Here is a 20925-nt window from a genome sequence, read left to right on the forward strand (position 1 = left end):
AACACAACAAATCAGAGCAACACCTTCAACCCTTGAAATGTTTTGATACGACATGTAAACGTTCGAGTCATGTAAACAAAATCACCAACAAAGAAATTTCATTTGCGCAGCAACCGTCGGAAGTACCCCACCCCCCTTTCGAAAAGTGGCAAGAAAGTTCTGTCAGTTTGTTCAAGTTCAGTAACGGGTGTGGCCACCCCGGGCTGCAAGGCATTCACCGATCCGTGAGCGCATTGAGTTTACATGGTTCTGGAGCATCTGTTGAGGGATTGCCGTCCACTCCTGCTGCAGGAATCGGAAGAGCTGGTCCACATCAGCAGGTGGGGGGTGATTGTCCCTCACCCGGCGCCCAATGATGTCCCAGAGGTGTTCTATGGGCGCCAAGTCGGGGGATCGGGCTGGCCAGTTCATCCTCACAATCTGCTGACGCTGCAGAACATCTTGGACCACCCTAGCGCGATGAGGGGTCGCGTTATCGTCTTGGAGCATAGCGCCGGCACCCATGGCTTGCAGTGTAGGGATGATTTGAGGCCTCACGATTTCATCCCTGTACCGCACGCCGGTAAGATTGCCTCTAATACGGTACAGGGGGTCCTCCCGTGCAGATGAAAGCCAGCCCACACCATAACTGAACCGCCTCCATACCTGTCATGTTCCTGGACACAGGCATCGATCTGTACATCTTGGGCGCCCAGACCGAGGTCGCTCAACAGCACTTCCGGTAGTCTGGAAGCGTTGGTGGAGCCGCTGAATAACAGAGTGGCTCACTCCTAGCCGTCTGGAAACTTCTCTGCCAGACACGCCGTCCTGCAGCCATCCCAGCGCCCGTCCTCGATCCAATGTTGTCAGTTTCGTTCTTGGAGGCATGCTTACTCAGAGCTCTGGTGCGCGCCCCTAAATACCCATTCCTGTGCAACTTTCGTTGAGGAGTTTTCAGTATAGCCATGGTTTGCTCCTGCACAATGCCAAACACCGACTGCAATACTGCTTCTTCAGCTAAAGTCGAGCAAATTTTATAAGAAATTATCGTCTTTTGACAACCTTTTCACTGCCCCTAAAAACGGTGTTGCTGAACTGCAATGCGTGCAAAACAAGGTCAGGCACGTGCAGCAGTGAGACAGGCTTCTGGAAAACCCAAGTTGGCCATTTTTTCGTCATGCAGTGTTGGCATAAAAAATAACAACGGAAAGCTGCGCAAATCAGAGGCCGGCCCTTAACTTTAGTTCGGCAGTGTAGTAGGGACTAGCTGTAAGAAAGGACCATATGGACCTAATGCTATCATCCCTCGGTAATAAAGTTTTCGAGTTCGAGTTCTCTCTGTTTAATACGTTGTTATTTGTTTCGTTGTGCTTCATATTTAATGTCTCTTTTTAAAGTTTAAAAGCTTGATCGTATACAATAAAATATGTTATTATATTGAGTGCAGCGTGTTGTTTTAACTATTATCTCTGCCACACTAACCCGTTGTATCCTTATGCATTGGGCACAGTGAACGTGGCGACCAACAAGACCTACAGTCAGATCAGCGAGTTCGAAAACAGAGGACCGGCCAGTTACGCTGCTGACGGCGACACAGGAGGATCCTTTGAATCCGACACTTGTAGCCACACGAACTCGACGCCTGACGGGGTCGGTATCCCATCCAACGTGTCCCACTGGTGGGAGGTGGACCTGGGCAAGATCTTCCCTGTACACAACATCACCGTCTGGGCACGCAAAGAACCACAAGAAGACATTTGTACGTATCGTAGTATAGCTATATAGTTTCTATCTGGGTATAGGTATGCTTGAACAGATCGGTTGACTCTGTTCTTTCATGTTAACAACAATTGGTTTTACTTTTAATTGTAAGTATGTATGGATAAGCTGGTAGATGAATAGATCATACGTGTTTAAAGTCTAGCGCAAGGTAGGCTATGATCAAAATAAGGTAAGTTTGTATGTGTGTGTGTGTGTGTGTGTGTGTGTGTGTGTGTGTGTGTGTGTGTGTGCGTGTGTGTGTGTGTGTGTGTGTGTTTGTCTTGCGAGAGAGAGAGAGAGAGAGAGAGAGAGAGAGAGAGAGAGAGAGAGAGAGAGAGAGAGAGAGAGAGAGAGAGAGAGAGAGAGAGAGAGAGAGAGATCAAATCAAATCAAATCAAATTTTATTTTACGAGGGTTGTGGCATAAGCAATATAAACGAGCTTCTTTTCAACCAGCCCTCGCCCAGAGAGGGACTATTCTAGAGAGAGAGAGAGAGAGAGAGAGAGAGAGAGAGAGAGAGAGAGAGAGAGAGAGAGAGAGAGAGAGAGAGAGAGAGAGAGAGAGAGAGAGAGAGAGAGAGAGAGACAAACATACAAGCTGACAGAAACGAAAACAGACACAAAGACAAAGAAAGAGGTAGATAGTATACCGTAAACTACCTTGAATAAATAATCGCGTTTAAACAAGCGCGCTGTGAGCGCCCGGTGTTGAACATGTTTGCAATTAAAGCGGGAGTTGAAGCTTTCACTTCTCTTGCTGCCTGCGATTTTACATTTAGTCAAGTTTTGACTAAATGTGACCCTCCACCACGGAATGAGTCGCATATCACCTTTGCATGATTTTCATATTTTTACATTTTCATACAGAGTTTTTTATGCTCTATCCAGTGGTGAAAATCGTTTTAGAAAAGAGCAAAAACTATAAGCCTGTGACTAAGGTGACCCACGCACTGTTACCAGACACTCCCCGGACTTATATTAAGCCTAGCGCGGAACCGCGCCAGGTGACATGCGACTCATTTCGTAGTGGAGGGTCACAAATGTTTGAACATAGAGGGGGAATCGAAACGAAGGTCGTGGTGTGTGTGTGTGTGTGTGTGTGTGTGTGTGTGTGTGTGTGTGTGTGTGTGTGTGTTTCTGTGTGTTTCTGTGTGTGTGCGCGTGCGTGTGTGTGTGTGTGTGTAGAGCGATTCAGACCAAACTACTGGACCTATATTTATGAAATTTTACATGAGAGTTCCAGGGAATGATATCCCCGAACGTTTTTTTTAATTTTTTCGATAAATAGCTTTGATCACATTCACGTCATATCCGGCTTTTTGTAAAAGTTGAGGCGGCACTGTCACACCCTCATTTTTTCAATCAAATTGATTGAAATTTTGGCCAAGCAATCTTCGACGAAGGCCGGACTTCGGTATTGCATTTCAGCTTGGTGGCTTAAAAATTAATTAATGACTTTGGTCATTAAAAATCTGAAAATTGTAATTAAAATTACTATTTTTATAAAACGATCCAAATTTACGTTTATCTTATTTTCCATCATTTTCTGATTCCAAAAACATATAAATATGTTATATTTGGATTAAAAACAAGCTCTGAAAATTAAAAATATAACAAGAGGCACGTAAGAAATCGACAAACAGTAACACAAACTCAATCACTCCGTCACACATACACACACACACACACACACACACACACACACACACACACACACACACACACACACACACACACAGAAAGAGCATATAGGTGAAACTGTGCCTACTTACAGGGACACGACTGCCAACTAGTGTCGGCCCGCTCAAAATATCAATGACCGAGACTTTCAGTAATTCCTTCGAGTGACGTCTAACCCTTTTACGTCATAATGTGACGTTAATGTAATATGACGTCTTCAAATGTTAAAGTTTCCACCACAGACATACACATACATACGCACGCACGCACAGACAGACAAAAGTTAGCACCGCATAGGCTACACTTACGTGAGCCAAAAATTATGATCAAAATTAAATTTTCGAAATCAAAAACAATTTCATCTTATTCCTTGTCGGTTCCTGATTCCAAAAACATATAGATATGATATGTTTGGATTAAAAACACGCTCAGAAAGTTAAAACGAAGAGATCGAGGTACAGAAAAGCGTGCTATCCTTCTCAGCGCAACTACTACCCCGCTCTTCTTGTCAATTTCAGTGCCTTTGCCATGAGCGGTGGACTGACGATGCTACGAGTATACGGTCTTGCTGAAAAATTGCATTGCGTTCAGTTTCATTCTGTGAGTTCGACAGCTACTTGACTAAATGTTGTATTTTCGCCTAACGCGACTTGTTTTTAAATTGCATAGGGTGCATCTGTATTCTTAAAACTCTGTCTGGCTTGTCGCATAACAGCGTTACTAATGTTTTAAATGATCTAAAAGTCCGAAATTATTGTTCTACATGAGTCAGCACAAATCACCCAACGGTGTAAGTAAATGCGGTGATGTGTTTCTGAAATGTACCGTGTTTGTTGGTCTCATTAATTGCTAACACGGCTTTTAAAACGCCTTTAATAGCCTCTGAGAAGAATGACACCTACTCCGTTCAGCATGCCTATTTTGTTTCACCGATAGTATGAATAGAGACAAGAAATGGAACACGTTTTCTTTTGGCTGAATATGTCCTTTTCATTTGTATCAATTTGATGCTGAACAGTGTTCGACCGTCTGTACCCGTTCATAATCACGGTGGACAACAAGACTTGTGTGAACGTGACGTCACCAACGAACAACACCACCAGGAGCAACTCAGTGATGTGTTCTTCAGTCATGTACGGGCAGGTGGTGCGTCTTACACTGACGACTAATAGACCTTTGAACCTGTGTGAATTTCAAATATTTGGTAAGTTGTACTTAAGGGTAGGAGCTACCATAAAATACACCGTTTTTCTCTTTAAGTCCTTTGACCACAACATTCACGAAACAGAACTGCTTGTGTTAAAGTTTGGTGTGCATTTGCTTCAATGTTTTTAGATTGATAGTATGGTCACCCTACACATTGCATTTAGATTGACTTTAGTACAAATTATTACATGGAAAATAAGCAAAGTGGCGTTGAATCGAAACATGTTATTTCACGGATGTGAAATTAATTTCATAACTTTTCATCAGAATGATTTGAACTGTTGCTGACATGTTTAGACATTCTGACAGATGTTAAAAGGCTATGCTCTTGGAAAAAAGGGGTAACAAGACACATGTTCCAGTTGTCATAAATGTTTAACCCACAAAGCCAAAATCGGTATCACTTTATTTTGTTTACACAAGCCATTGAAGGATCGGCCCCAGCACACACCTTATATGATTCTGGTTTATATTTGTTTTGTATTTTAAGAAAACAATTAATATAACATAGATGAAATACATATTATACGACATAAATGCTTTCAGTCGACCTTGATATTCTACAGTGCCCATACATGTGCCATCGACTGAATGTGCATAGTAATACCATCTATGCCAAGTTGACCTATGCCAAGTTGGTGCATAATGGCATATACCTAGTGGTTACTTTATTATCTGCTCAGTTCATCGTCTAAAGGTTTTACTGCGCCACATATGAGCTAGAAGTACTTGGAACATGCACAAACCAGCCTGTCAACAGGACTCTTGTATTCAAGGATGTATGATTAAGAGCACGCGTATGACATATTTGGCATACATTATGTAGCCTTGAAATGTTGGCAGTGCATGTCGGACGCGGGCCAGATTGTTTTCTTGTTCTTTGCTAATTGCTGTTCTGTTTCAGTTCATAGAGCCGGCACCAACGAGCACGAACACACCCATACACACAGTTCGTCATGTTGATCAAAGGAGACAAGAAAATGATTATGTGAATAGGAAACAAAGTAAAGTACACGTTTAGGTCCCCAGACAAGGACACCGCGATCGACAGAAGTCATCATTATTTTACACAGTGATGCACCACAGTTATGACACTTTTAGCAAGCCAGGACTTGCATAGAAACCACTGAGTGACGTTCGCACAATTAGTTCTGAATATCGTGGTATTCCCATGCACATTCAGTCGATGGCACATGTATGGTCGACTGATTGCATGTATGTAGTATAATATGTATTTAATCTATGTTATATTAATTGTTTTCTTACCCCCCGCGGGTTAGGGGGAAGAATTTACCTGATGCTCCCCAGCATGTCGTAAGAGGCGACTAACGGATTCTGTTTCTCCTTTTACCCTTGTTAAGTGTTTCTTGTATAGAATATAGTCAATGTTTGTAAAGATTTTAGTCAAGCAGTATGTAAGAAATGTTAGGTCCTTTGTACTGGAAACTTGCATTCTCCCAGTAAGGTCATATATTGTACTACGTTCCAAGCCCCTGGAGCAATTTTTTTATTAGTGCTTTTGTGAACAAGAAACAATTAACAAGTGGTTCTATCCCATCCCCCCCCCCCTTTCCCCGTCGCGATATAACCTTGAACGGTTGAAAACGACGTTAAACACCAAATAAATAAAGAAAGAAAGAATTGTTTTCTTAAAATACCAAAACAAATATAAACGTATAGTAGATGTTCAGAGACACAGGAGGGAGGCCATGGTACATAACGTTGTATGCAATTATACAAGGATATTGTTCTTGTTACTTGCCAAAACATGCAAAACTGCAACCCAACTCAGCCACTGTTGTGGCTCTGTTCTGCTGTCCTGATGAATATGCATACAGCTTTAATTCGGCTGCTGAGCTATGCGTTTTGATTCTATTTGTAAGCTGTTGAAATAAAGATGTCCAATCCATGCACATCTTTTCAGTTTGCAAAGATGGATTTTATGGACTGGATTGTTCGTCTCCTTGTGACAAGAACTGCGATGAAGGGTGTAACATGACAAGTGGTTTCTGCACACGTAAGTAAAAGCCTCGTCTCAGAGTTAGCAATGACTAACTGGTGTTTGGTTGTTGTTGTTGTTGTTGTTGTTGTTGTTGTTGTTGTTGTTGTTGTTGTTGTTGTTGTTGTTGTTGTTCCAGTATGTATTCGCTGTTAGCTTTTGCATTTGCTACTAAAGCGACATAACGGTGTCAACCTTATGTGCTGTAGAGTTTTACACTGGTGTACGTGTCATCATATTGACAGGATGATAGCAGGTCTGGTTCAGAACCGCAACAGATTTGACCCACATGTTCTGCGAGGAATTGTATTTCCTTGTGTGCACACGAGCAAGAACAACACCCCTAAGCACAAAGTGCCTGGAAAACAAAAATACACACAAACATGAACAAGACATTAGTGGACAATGGCCAATAATGTAATGAGCTAAGCCTCATGGGACCAGGTGTATATATCGTTAAAGGTACAATGTCTACCTAGCTAGGACTAGATGTGTTTATTCGATACAATAAGGTACCCTATGCTGTATTGTGTATTGTAATGCCCACCAGTAGTTATCAACTTCAGCTTTGTCCCCTCGTTTCTGTGTACATTTATAACGTTGACATGTTTTAGGGTTTGATATCTGCCTATCTGGCCGTGTACTCTGCAAAACCTGCACATGGTGCCACAGTCCCGAATAGCAGTAACAAAATAATAATGCTTCGTATTCCGAAGATTCTCGAAAGGTGTAAGGCTCTCACAATGTTCTTTTGTCTTCTCAGGCTGCAAGGAAGGATTTTGGGGTCTTGAGTTTTGCCAGCATAACTGTTCTGCCCACTGTGCTGGTCCTACCTGTCAGCGTGATGACGGCAACTGTGAAGGTGAGTCATCGCACGCAAACTTTACTTGCCTGGATATGGAGACGTTTGTGGATTTAGAACAGCTGCGTCGCCCAAGACAAATAACGGTTTTGGGTGTGACTAAAAAAAGAACAGGGCCGGAGTGCTATGTAAACTATGAGCAGTTCTTCCAAACCCATTTAAAACATATGACACTACCAGCATGTTCCGCATATTGAGCCAGATTTTTTTGTTTTGGCAAATCTACGTTGCAGTTCCGGAGCAAATGATCAAAATTTCTTTGCGAATTTGCGTTCAAACGTGTTTTTCCCATAATATAACAATGCACAGCTCGAAAATATGGCCAAGAATTGATCTATGGTACTTCGAAGAAAGAAGAATAACAAAATTATACAACAATACATACATTATAGAACACTTCGCATTGTATTGGGGGCGGGGAAATACCACAGTCGGTAGCAATGCTGGATTCAAAACCAGTTGTCGCTATCGGTGTGGGTTCGATCCCCACGTTCGGCAAGGGATTTATGTCCCTGTGTCAATTTTGTGCAGACTATCCTCGATGTCCGAACACCCCCGAGTGCACGCATGCGCACTACAAATAACCCAAGTTCACAACGAAACTCGCAGGGCTTGGAAACATGAATCGAATACACACAATGCGTGACGCATGCGGGGAAAATGAAAACGAATGGGTAGCCCGGCACTGTATAGCAGCTCGGTTTGCCTATAGTAATGAGCAGCCCGAATTTCCATAAGCGTAACCTCACAGGAATATACATACCATCCTATTTAATGGAAGGGCGCTGGTTCTGAACCCAGCATTGCTACCGACTGTGGTATTTCCCCGCCCCCAATACAATGCGAAGTGCTCTATAATGTATGTATTGTTGTATACTTTTATACGCGACGTGCTATTCCTCTGTATAGTCGCATAGCTTTATGTTTACCTTAACGTTTGTGTACCTGTGTAATATTTTCTTTCATTAGCTTTGTAAGCTTTGATCTGCCAAATTGTGTCAAAATGCAACCAATCCAGCTGCCCCTCGGCAATTATCCTTGGTGTTTTTGTTGCTGTACGCTTAACTCTTGCTAAAACAAAAGAGTATTCCTTTTTTTAGTGATATGCGTACACTTTTGTAATGTTAAAACATAACATTATTCTTTCATGCATTCTCAGTGTGCCGAGAGGGATTCTACGGACCAGACTGTTCTTCTGCTTGTCACCAGAACTGTGAAGGAGGCTGTAACAAAATCAGTGGTCACTGCACACGTAAGTTTTACCCTGAAAGTAAGTGTGTGTGTGTGTGTGTGTGTGTGTGTGTGTGTGTGTGTGTGTGTGTGTGTGTGTATGTGGTGTGTGTGCGTGGTGTGTGTGTGTGTGTGTGGTGTGTGTGTGTGTATGGTGAATATATCGTCAAAGGTACAATGTCTACCTAGCTAGGACTAGATGTGTGTATACGATACAATAAGGTACCCTATGCTGTATTGTGTATTGTAATGCCCACCAGTAGTTATCAACTTCAGCTTTGTCCCCTCGTTTCTGTTTGCATGTATAACGTTGACATGTTTTAGGGTTTGATATCTGCCTATCTGGTCGTGTACTCTGCAAAACCTGCACTTGGTGACACAGTCCCGAATAGCAGTAACAAAATAATAATGCTTTGTATTCAAAAGATTCTCGAAAGGTGCAAGGCTCTCACAATGTTCTTTTGTCTTCTCAGGCTGCAAGGAAGGATTTTGGGGTCTTGAGTTTTGCCAGCATAACTGTTCTGCCCACTGTGCTGGTCCTACCTGTCAGCGTGATGACGGCAACTGTGAAGGTGAGTCATCGCACGCAAACTTTACTTGCCTGGATATGGAGACGTTTGTGGATTTAGAACAGCTGCGTCGCCCAAGACAAATAACGGTTTTGGGTGTGACTAAAAAAAGAACAGGGCCGGAGTGCTATGTAAACTATGAGCAGTTCTTCCAAACCCATTTAAAACATATGACACTACCAGCATGTTCCGCATATTGAGCCAGAATGTTTTGTTTTGGCAAATCTACGTTGCAGTTCCGGAGCAAATGATCAAACTTGCTTTGCGAATTTGCGTTCAAACGTGTTTTTCCCATAATATAACAATGCACAGCTCGAAAATATGGCCAGGAACTGATCTATGGTACTTCGGAGAAAGAAGAATAACAACATTCTTGTCTAATTCGACTTGCAATTTACCGTGTGCGCTGTAAAATCGCCCTACCTTCAAAGCAGACAAAAAGCAGACATCTTCATTTTCTTCCAAGGGAGAAATCGTTGATCATAAAGTCTTGCAGGACCCAAACATCCTTCTGCACGCTTTCTTTTCTTTTCATATTCAGTTGCTTCGCAAAAAATGAAATGTCATTGGTTTTCTCAACTTGTCAAGTCAGTCAAAACGACCCCAGAACACAGAACTGGGAAATGTCAGCGTTCGTCAGTCGATTTGTCTGCTCACCGGCCAACTTTCCCATGCCTTGATTCTATTCGCAACATCTTAACTTGGGTTGCAACCAAACACATGATGTGGTTATCTGTGTGTGCTGTTCAGGGGAAGTAAGTCATGTGTAACTTCCGTTCGGTCTAGAGCGACACAGGATTTGTGCGTCAAAAGTCCGTGCCGTTTTGCAGAATATCAGCAGTAGCAACGTCTAGCTGGCATACATCTGTCCCTGCCCAATAGTTTAATGTATACTTGATGCTATCATAGCCGTTGTTTTGCTTTGCTAAGCTGTGTATTGTAGGAATTCGAAGTTTTCCGTCGAGGTCGAGGTCGAGAGGCTTCGCAGGGATCAGCATCCTATACCTTGTAGAAACTGTAGAATTGGATGTACTCAATCACCCTAACCACGTGACATCCCATAAAAAAGCCCCGCCCACCTGATTGTGTCGAGTGCCTGTGCTAAATATGGTAGGTTAAGAAATAAGCTTGTTGCATTTAGTGAATACTGAGTATAGTACCGTAAACTATCTTGTATACGCCCAGTATCGAGTAAACGTCCACCCCTTAATTTTGGTCACATTTTGCGCACGGGGTACAGTACCTAGTAAACGCCCACCCCCAGTTTCGACCAGTGGAAAAAAGGAAAGAAGATTATTCAGTCTGCTGTTATTGTTGTTTTTTAATTGTTTCCCTTCCTTCGACATGTTTCGGGGAGTGGACAGAAACATTATTCTGGACTGGCTAGAGAATCGCAATACATTTTTGACTGGGAGGGAAAAGAAGAAACGAAAGCTTCATCTTAGGCGGGAAGTTATGTCTGAAGAGGTTGATTTACGTGTTCTTTGATTTCTTGACTAAGAACGGGTACAGGGCCGTGTCGTCAGGAACAAAGATCTTTTGAAGTGATAAACTTGTTAACAGACACTAAAGCAACAAGAGAATTAGCGGGCAGAGGGCAAAGAAAAAAGACAGAGAGACCGAAAGACAGACAGAGAGAGAGAGAGAGGGAGAAGAAGAGAGACAGAGAGAGAGACAGGTAGAGAGACAGAGAGAGAAAGGCAGACAGACTCGGACAGATATACAGAAAAAAAGATTAGGTTAGGTTCACTTACTTTCTCAGATAGATTCTACCAGAAAACAAGAGTTGTCTTTCCAGTCAGATAAGTTCACATAGGCATCAACCTGTCTGTACTGTAACATTGGTTTAGAGGTAGATTGTCCTTGTCAATAAGACCCTACACGGTCAAATAACAGCCCAAATATGCCCAACAAAGGTCACAATGGGTCAAATAAGACCGAAGTAAAAATCTAAGATAAACAAGGAGGTGCCAATCACATTTTTGAGTTAGCCCCGTTCTCTCCGTACGAACTATGCCCGGGAGAGGATTTCCTACGTCCTCTTGCGAGACTTGCACGGATCGAACTTATCAACTTCCACTCTCTCACTCAAATATGTGATAAAAATACAAGAAGAGTGGTTGGAACTAGTTTTGAACTCCCAATATTTACTTGGGGGGAGCTCTAACCCAAGGCCTGCCGTGGGCTCGTGTCTCGAGACCCCGTTGAAAAATAAGACAAGAACCGGGAAAGACTTGGCCAATTGAAACTAATTAAAAAGATAAAATAATTCCACAAAACAGGACAAACGTAGAAAACAATTACAACACAAACTCGCGTCTGCTTTCACCACCACGACACACAATAAATGTTGTCACTTTGTACTTTATTTCTTAATATAATGGCAGCTAATACACATACATACAGACAAGACGAGTTCTCAGAGGATTGGTGGGCTTCAGCCTGAGCGTACAATATCTCTGTCAGGCGACAAAAGGGTTAATCCCATGCTAGATCATTCTCATACATCTACAGGGCACTCACTGACCCCAATACTAGCAGATCACACAACCATCCTTTTATCAAAAAATTCAATACACTGTCCTCTTCACAATGCCAACTATTACAAACACCCCTACCATGGACAATGTCATCACAACTTCCGGTTAAAGTTTGGATTACACTATACGGGGAGAGCACACTTGACGTTCACAACAGTCACAAATAATGATTACCGAGAGAACCCCGTAAGACAATAAAACTAGATCTAAAATAACAAACAAAATAAAAAAATAAAATATGAAACTGAAACCTGCACCTAAAACCGAACCTAAAACCTGAACATAAAACTGAACCTAAACCTAAAACTGAAACCTAAAACTGAAAACTGAAAACCCCTTAGGAAAGAGTAGTCTACAAACGACGTCTGCTCCCTGTAAACACAAAAGCACACACACCCAGGGTACATTACTGCCTGTTTCACAGTGGGTATGTACATCAAGGTATTACAACCTCTTACCTGCTTTCTCTGTGTTGGAACATAATTTTCTTCACTCCCTTTCACCAAGTTTAAATGGCGATTTTATCATCAAATCTTCACAATGTCTGTCGTAATTCTTTCAATGCAACTCATTAACAAAGCTAACACTACATTAATAACACATTAATACCATCTTGTTCTTCACTGAATTCAACTATAAGCAAAGGAAAGGCTGTACGAACCTCTTCTCATGCCTTTTCTCTCGGTCACGCTACCTCTGACCAAAACATGAAAACCGCGGCATCCTCCTCCATCTGCAATTATTACGGAACTATCAATAGCGACTAAATTAACGATTTTGATTTCCTGTCGTATCCAAGATGTTGTCATCTCAGATTACTGACTGACTTCACTATGAAATTAATACTTTTCCCGGAAATCTACCACAATTTATGTTTTATCATAGTACACTTTCTTCTAATACTGTGTACAACACGGTTTAACAACATAGTCTCGGCTGTCACATCACGCTTCCACTTCAACTCTTAATCTTTCCCTTTTTGATCCCACAACGTCAAAAATAGACTGTCTTTCACAACTCAACTAAAAGTTCAATTTTCTGATCAATCGTTTTCAAACCCATTCCTTATAACTACCAACATAATATTCTCCCAAAATATCATCCTATTTTACCAATATACCTGTGATTAATCATCAATTTTCATCAAAAATATGATTTGCACCGGCGCCATCCACAAACAGGCTTTTCTCACAACAAGCACCACTTCAAATCCAACAAATTTTCATCCTTAAAGCTGTGGTCTATTTATGACTTTCCGGGGCTACGAGGTTGAAAAATAGGGATACAATCATGTACAGAATTCTGTACAGCAAACACTACCCGAAACCCCACCTATACGGCGTGTATGACCTTGAGAGCTTCAGTCAACGCTTGAATTTTGCAGGGATAACATCCGGTTTGCTCTCTCAAGACTGATCATATATTATCTTCAAGAGAGATCAAGGGGAAAAAATAAACGCCCCGGCGAAGATTCGAACTCTCGACCTCGAGACTTCGTGTCTCATGTCCTAACCACTGGGCTACTGCGCCAATCGAGAAAAAGAAGGAAAAACATTGATATGAATTCATGTTATGTTATTCTTGAAGCAGCATGATTTATATCTCTATCCGCCCATTGTTCAGAAGTGAATACATGTATAACTATTTCTTAGTTGTCTGTTTTCAACTGCACAGAGTTTTGGAGAGATTCAATTACTGTTCTTGTCATTTTTCTTGCATGTTGTAAATAGAGATATCGCAGCTATTTGCATGGCGCGAATGTCGTGTAGCATGACGGTGTAAACATGTACTGCGATTCCGTGAAACATGTTTGCAAATAAAGGCAAATTTTGATAGCAATTTTTACAATTTTGCAACGCATGAATGGTAATTCAAGCGTAGAATGATATAAAATTATCAATTTTTTTATCTTTGAAAACACTAGTGAAGTGGCCTAGCGGTTAAGACATCGGCCCAGACATTTTGAGGCCCCGAGGCCTTGAGTTCGAATCCCTGCCAAGTCGTTTATTTTTTCTGCTCGATCCTTCTCGACAAATATGCTCAGCTCTGAGAGAGCAAACCGGATGTTACCACTGCAAAATTCAAGCGTTGACTGAAGCTCTCAAGGTCATACACGCCGTATAGGTGGGGTTTCGGGTTGCGTTTGCTGTACAGAATTCTGTACATGATTTTATCCCTATTTTTCAACCTCGTAGCCCCGGAAAGTCATAAATAGACCACAGCTTTAACTCTCACCATCGATCATACAAATATAAAATCAAAATTACCTCCACGTCTGGCATCACAATCTACCACATTAGATAATAATAATAATAATAATAATGCAAACTTTTATAGCGCTATTCTAGAAAAATGTCTACTCTTAGCGCTTTACAATACATACATCGACCAAGCATACTATACACGCACAGGCAAAGAAACCGACCAAACATAACCAACAAACTATACATGCACAGGCAAAGAAAACGACCAAACATACAATACACGCACAGGCAAAGATAACGACCGAACATAAACAAACATACTATGACCAATCATAACCAACATACTATACGCGCGCAGGTAAAGAGAACAACGGATGCTGCCAAGAATCTCTATTTCTTTCCCGATTCTTTTCTCAATAGTACGCCAGCATGTCTTCTCGACTTCGCAGTCAGGCGGAAAAGGAACAGCTTCGCGCGCGTCTCCAATCACATGACCCAAAAATACTCTCCTACCAAAAACCTAAATCCTTCAGTACTCGTGATTCAAACCACTTTCCAACTCACAAATCCTTTGTGAACTCATACCCTGTCAATCAAAATAAAATCTTAATAACACAAAAACGTATTTTGTTGTCAAAACATAATTTGCAGCAAATCTACATCTTAACCTCAGCAACGCAAAGGAAACAAACCCGCGGTCCAATCCCTTTGACTAACGTAGTTGTTTCCCCTACACCACAAATCCTTCGCACTTGGTTACATCAACATCATCAAATCCAAAACTTGTTGCAGACTGTTTCACAGCTGCAACGCCAACAGAGAAAAAAAGAAGTGTTCGATACTCACGCCGTGACCATGCAGGCTTACCAGATTCATCGCCATTTACACGACGGAGTTGACGGAACACAAACAAATGACGTCAAAGTCTCTTTTGTTTTGTGTGTATTTTCATCATATTTTGATGACAGCGTGCTCGTCACATGTCTGTCGTTCAAACTCTGTTCAGAAATATACGAGGTTAGACTCATAGACCTAAATCACGCTAATGCGGAGCAGGCCAAGTTGTCGGACAGTATTGAATACACTCCCCAGTCTCGACAGGATACCACGCCATACCATGCATGGGCGAAGGTGCAACTTATATTGTCCTGCTGGAATGTTTATAACCTACAGAGATTGCTCTTTCAGAATGCAAACCTGGGTTTTACGGAGAAGGTTGCAGCAGAACGTGTGGATATTGTCTCAACACCACGTGTCATCATCAGGATGGTCACTGTCTGGCGGGGTGCGTGTCAGTGTTTGCAGAACCACTTTGCTTGCAAGTGCAAGGTAAGCTGGCTTAGAAATACACTGTAAAGAATATCGTGATCTGTTCGTGTATCTTACAAAACAACATTATATAACTGTGTGCAAAAAGTGAAAATAAAACAATAATAACAATGTGTTTACAAGCAACTTGTATTATATTATATGCGTCATTTGGAACAGTGAAACAGGAGAACTGGGTTGTGCCTGTGGTGGGTTCCCTCGCTGCTGCTTTGCTGATATGCATAGGGCTCGTTGCGATTGTGTGGTGAGAAAACACACACACACACACACACACACACACACACACACACACACACACACACACACTCACACACCACACACACACACACACACACACACACACATACACACACACACACCTACCAGTAAGATATAGAGGCACATGAATTGACTCTCTCTCTCTCTCTCTCTCTCTCTCTCTCTCTCTCTCTCTCTCTCTCTCTCTCTCTCTCTCTCTCTCTCTCTCTCTCTCTCTCTCTCTCTCTCTCTCTCTCTCTACTACGAGGCAGTTTGTTTTCTCGGATGAAGATACGTTTTGCTTAAAAGAGTTAATAACTGCTCATGACAGATTAATTTTTGCACGGGAAAAAATCAATTTGTTTATAATTATTTCAGATTGATGATCAATTCAAAGCTACCTATTGTTGCTTTTTAACTTATCGCACAATATAATTATTTTATTCTGGTTTCAGTTGGTGTCGTCGATCAAGGGAAGACATTGCAGAGAATGACCAACGCGTGGCCCCTCCAGTGGGTGAGTTATGGTTGTTACTGTCTTTTGGAGACCAGCTTTCTTCGCAATTCTTGTTCCAATTAAATAAAGTGTCATTATGCCTTGTGTGGACATGTCCTTTAACAAAGTAAATGCTTGATTGCTTCTGTATACCCCCTAGTGTCTCTATACCTGAAATCTGAAATCAAAACCCTGGTTGCGGATGTGTATCTAGGAATACTCATTTCAATTGTGCTGTTTGTTTCTGTATGCAAATGCATGTTTGTTACATTGAAAGCCTTTTCTAAACTTGTGTAGAACATTTATGTATGAGACAGAGTTTATAAAACGCATAGGATAAATAGAGTTTACTAACCAGCCTGCAAATAGGGTAACACGTTTTTTGAAAGGCTCGAACTGATGAGTCGTAATCATCGAACATTGTAAGCAGAAAGTGTATACTAAGAATGGTATCATATGAATAAGTTACTTGTTGACCAGTAAAGGTTTAGGACATGTACATTGACCAAGTAAGCTATCCCATATTTTCAGAACCTGAAAGCACTCAGGACCGAGACCGCCCTTCTTCAGCTTCCCCCATCTCAGACGCGGATACAACAGACTACGAGATAATCGACAATAATGACGCAGCAGATATGCACGTGCAAGAGAACAACTACGAAAGCCCCCACCCATATTCCAACGACGACGCTGACAGAGCTCTCTACATGCAGCTGTCGCCTCCTGCTTCTGATGACGCCTCAAAGGTCAACATTGAACTTTCTTAAAACGAGCAATCCACAAATAGTGACTTCCATTGAAAATGAACAGCTGGATTTTCAAATCATGCAACCATGTTCTTAAGTGTTTGATGGTCAGAGCACTTTTGTGAACAGAAACAAACAAATTAATATTGCATGATTTTAGAGTCTGGCAGTTTCAAGTCATTAGAGGTAGTTATAAAGGTTGTGTGTTTTGGATGATAGTGAATTGTTGCCTTTATCTCACAGAGAATGTTGGTCCTTCATCATGAAAATCTGTCCCCACAAGATCTTGAGTTATTTTTGAATGATGCAAAAAGCCATAGTTTAAAATGTGCCGACAATATACGATGTGTGGTGGCTTGTTGGCAGACAAGCTTTTGTGTTCGTCTGAGTGGACTATGTCTTCTATTGTTTCGTCGTTATCGACCAAGGTTTAAGGCCGATCGCTTGTATGTCAGATATAGTGATATTATGTTTTGCAATAATAGGGATTGCTGTGCATTCATTAAAGCTGGCATACATGTGTGGGATTGATTTGATTACATGGTTTAGCCAGTTTGACGATCACGTTGTTAGGCATTTGTATCAAATGTAGAACAGTTGACAGAAATTGAAGTGAGTTGATTTTGTTTTAATCTTGTGTCGATACTATTTAGTTCTGCCTCGTTATTAGCCATTGAGTATAACTGTTTTATCATCATTGCTTTGTTGTTGTTCTTTAGCCATTTACGTTGAATGACTTGTTATACATTGACATTGATAGTTTTATTCTTCTTCTTCTTCGTCGTTCGCTAGATAGTTTTTATCATAAGAATCTTTTCTAATTCCTATTAACTTGATGTTCTTTAACTATATTTATACATAAATGCATATATTGTAAAGCAGTATGCATTGTTAGAGGATTTTTTAGTAGCAGTGTTTAAATGTCGAAGCTGCTTTTCCCATTTTTACCCAAGAGACCGACTGTATATTGTGTTATTGTATTTGTCAGACTTGATTGTACCAAGTCCCTACACATGTTGTAATGCGCTTAGAGCCAAATATTTTTGTTTTTTGTAAGGGATAGGCGCAATATAAATACACTTTTTTATTATTATTATTATTATTATTAAGCCTGTATGAAGAAAGGTTTGGATACATATTGTACTGGTTTACCTTAGACGGATCACGCTTTAGACTACACAGTCCGAATGATGTGGGTCGACTCGTGTACGACTCATACTTTATTAAGAAGGATTCAACGTACAAAGTATGGGTCGTACACGACCCACGCCATCAGAATAGGGATACACGCTTTATACTGCCTCTTTGCAGAGTATGGGTCGTAAACGACTCACGCCATCCGAATAGGGAAACGCCTTATTTAATTCCATATGGGTCGTGAACGACTCACGCCATCCGAATAGGGAAACGCCTTATTTAATTCCATATGGGTCGTAAACGACTCACGCCATCCGAATAGGGAAACGCCTTTTTTTAATTCCATATGGGTCGTAAACGACTCACGCCATCCAAATAGGGAAACGCCTTATTTAATTCCATATGGGTCGTAAACGACTCACGCCATCCGAATAGGGAAACGCCTTATTTAATTCCATATGGGTCGTGAACGACTCACGCCATCCGAATAGGGAAACGCCTTATTTAATTCCATATGGGTCGTGAACGACTCACGCCATCCGAATAGGGAAACGCCTTATTTAATTCCATATGGGTCGTAAACGACTCACGCCATCCGAATAGGGAAACGCCTTATTTAATTCCATGGGATGGGTCGTAAACGACTCACGCCATCCGAATAGGGAAACGCCTTATTTAATTCCATATGGGTCGTAAACGACTCACGCCATCCGAATAGGGAAACGCCTTATTTAATTCCATATGGGTCGTAAACGACTCACGCCATCCGAATAGGGAAACGCCTTATTTAATTCCATATGGGTCGTAAACGACTCACGCCATCCGAATAGGGAAACGCCTTATTTAATTCCATATGGGTCGTAAACGACTCACGCAATCCGAATAGGGAAACGCCTTATTTAATTCCATATGGGTCGTAAACGACTCACGCCATCCGAATAGGGAAACGCCTTATTTAATTCCATATGGGTCGTAAACGACTCACGCCATCCGAATAGGGAAACGCCTTATTTAATTCCATATGGGTCGTAAACGACTCACGCCATCCGAATAGGGAAACGCCTTATTTAATTCCATATGGGTCGTAAACGACTCACGCCATCCGAATAGGGAAACGCCTTATTTAATTCCATATGGGTCGTGAACGACTCACGCCATCCGAATAGGGAAACGCCTTATTTAATTCCATATGGGTCGTGAACGACTCACGCCATCCGAATAGAGAAACGCCTTATTTAATTCCATATGGGTCGTGAACGACTCACGCCATCCGAATAGGGAAACGCCTTATTTAATTCCATATGGGTCGTCCATGACCCACAACATCCGCACTGTGTAGTTCAAATGACGTCATTGTTTATTTGTTTGTTTACAAAGATGATCCTTTAAAATATGTTCAATAGGAAGGTTCTATGGTGTTTTACATTTCAATCAAAAACTCCCAATAGTTTTAGAGATACAGATACTTGTGTGAAGCTCTGGATCATCCACGACCCAGGGAGCACGTGTACGGTGAAGGTTTAGGGGAACGAAAGAAAGGTATATCTTTTTTTCAATGATGTCAAAGTGTTCTTGATAGTGATGCTTTTTGTTTTCAAATTGTAGAATGTTTCAAGGGAGTTTTGGATTGTCTTTGCCCCGACATTGTTGGTAAAGTCCCAAGGAGTTGAAGTTGTTTTCATTGAAAAAAAAGGTTCAAATTGGTCCATTTCTTGGGTTGTTTGAATAAGGAGCAGTACAAATACTTAAAGTAGGATTCTCGAATTGTTTTATGTATTTATCTATTAAATTCATAATTGTTTGTTTCCTTTTGTTTTAGAAGTGCATGTTTGTTGAAGCATGCAATGTTGATTTGTGTAGTAATTGAAAGTGCAACTGTGTGTTTTCACTGTGCCTTACTGCATGATGGGTGCCACGATGTGTACATTACCCCTTGAACCTCCAAACCCTTCAAGACAAGTTCCAGTCAAATACAGACCAGAAGAAACTCTATGGTGTGTTACAGATAGTAGTGACTGAAATAAAACATAGGGCAACAGGAAATTGTTCAAAATAATAAGAAATGCACACAACTGATATACACGCCTATAAAATGCATCCTTCATTTTGGATTATTTTTCAAAGATGGGAAATTGGGAGTTTCACAGAAGCAGTGACCTTAACATTTGATGAAGATTTATTTATCTGAGAAAAGCCGAGTTCTATGTTCAACTGCTGCATGGCCGTGGTGGGTCCTTGGTCCCCGTGAAGTTAGTCTAACACCTTGACATGTTGTCCAGCCACTTTAGAAAATGGGACCTTGTCTTCTGAAACTACAAAGACCTCATGTTTTCCCCCAGGGTGGCAACAACTTTCAAAACCGTCAGGGAAACAAACTTACGAGACAATTTACACGCGCATTAGCAATCATGGATTCAACAAGGGAGGCCTGTAGAGCAAACAAGGATACAGAGCGGATAGTTATCTCATTATTTTCATGTCTTGTACATAATTGTTCATAATTATATTTTGTTTTTAATCGTGTGTGTTTGTATGTGACCAAGTTTAGTTTGAAGGCACGTGGAAGTATTTATAGAGTTGACATGCAACTTAGTAGTTAACCGCACTATGTGTATGTGTGTGTGTGTGTGTGTGTGTGTGTGTGTGTGTGTGTGTGTGTGTGTGTGTGTGTGTGTGTGTGTGTGTGTGTGTGTGAAATTGTCCTGTAACATACATGTATTGATGTTTGAAGCAAGAGGTGCATGGCTTGGGTTACCCTGACAAATAATAAATTCGCAATAATGTTTTGACAACCTGTATATAATACATCCAGTCTGAAACATACATTGTACCTTAGTTTTAACATTCTTCATTGCTTTTAACTAAATACATGGCTAATGGTAACGTGTGCTAAATGTGTGTCTGTGACAAAATGTGTCTGGGCGTGTGCGCGTGCGTGCGTATGTTGGACA

General features: G+C 41.3%; 1 protein-coding gene across 1 annotated transcript in view; it reads left to right on the plus strand.

Moving 5' to 3' along the window:
* LOC138957723 (uncharacterized) overlaps positions 1–20497 on the plus strand; it is a 28117-nt gene extending 7620 nt beyond the window's left edge. Inside the window, exons 2-11 of the mRNA XM_070328782.1 lie at positions 1490–1738; positions 4438–4623; positions 6550–6642; positions 7388–7486; positions 8646–8738; positions 9190–9288; positions 15218–15358; positions 15518–15602; positions 16051–16112; positions 16623–20497. Of these exons, the coding sequence (XP_070184883.1) occupies positions 1490–1738; positions 4438–4623; positions 6550–6642; positions 7388–7486; positions 8646–8738; positions 9190–9288; positions 15218–15358; positions 15518–15602; positions 16051–16112; positions 16623–16858 (1343 nt within the window). The 3' untranslated portion in view covers positions 16859–20497. The remainder of the gene's footprint in view (positions 1–1489; positions 1739–4437; positions 4624–6549; positions 6643–7387; positions 7487–8645; positions 8739–9189; positions 9289–15217; positions 15359–15517; positions 15603–16050; positions 16113–16622) is intronic.
* The last annotated feature ends 428 nt before the right edge of the window (positions 20498–20925 follow it).

This window comes from Littorina saxatilis, unplaced genomic scaffold, assembly GCF_037325665.1.
Source record: "Littorina saxatilis isolate snail1 unplaced genomic scaffold, US_GU_Lsax_2.0 scaffold_511, whole genome shotgun sequence".
NCBI lineage: Eukaryota > Metazoa > Mollusca > Gastropoda > Littorinimorpha > Littorinidae > Littorina > Littorina saxatilis.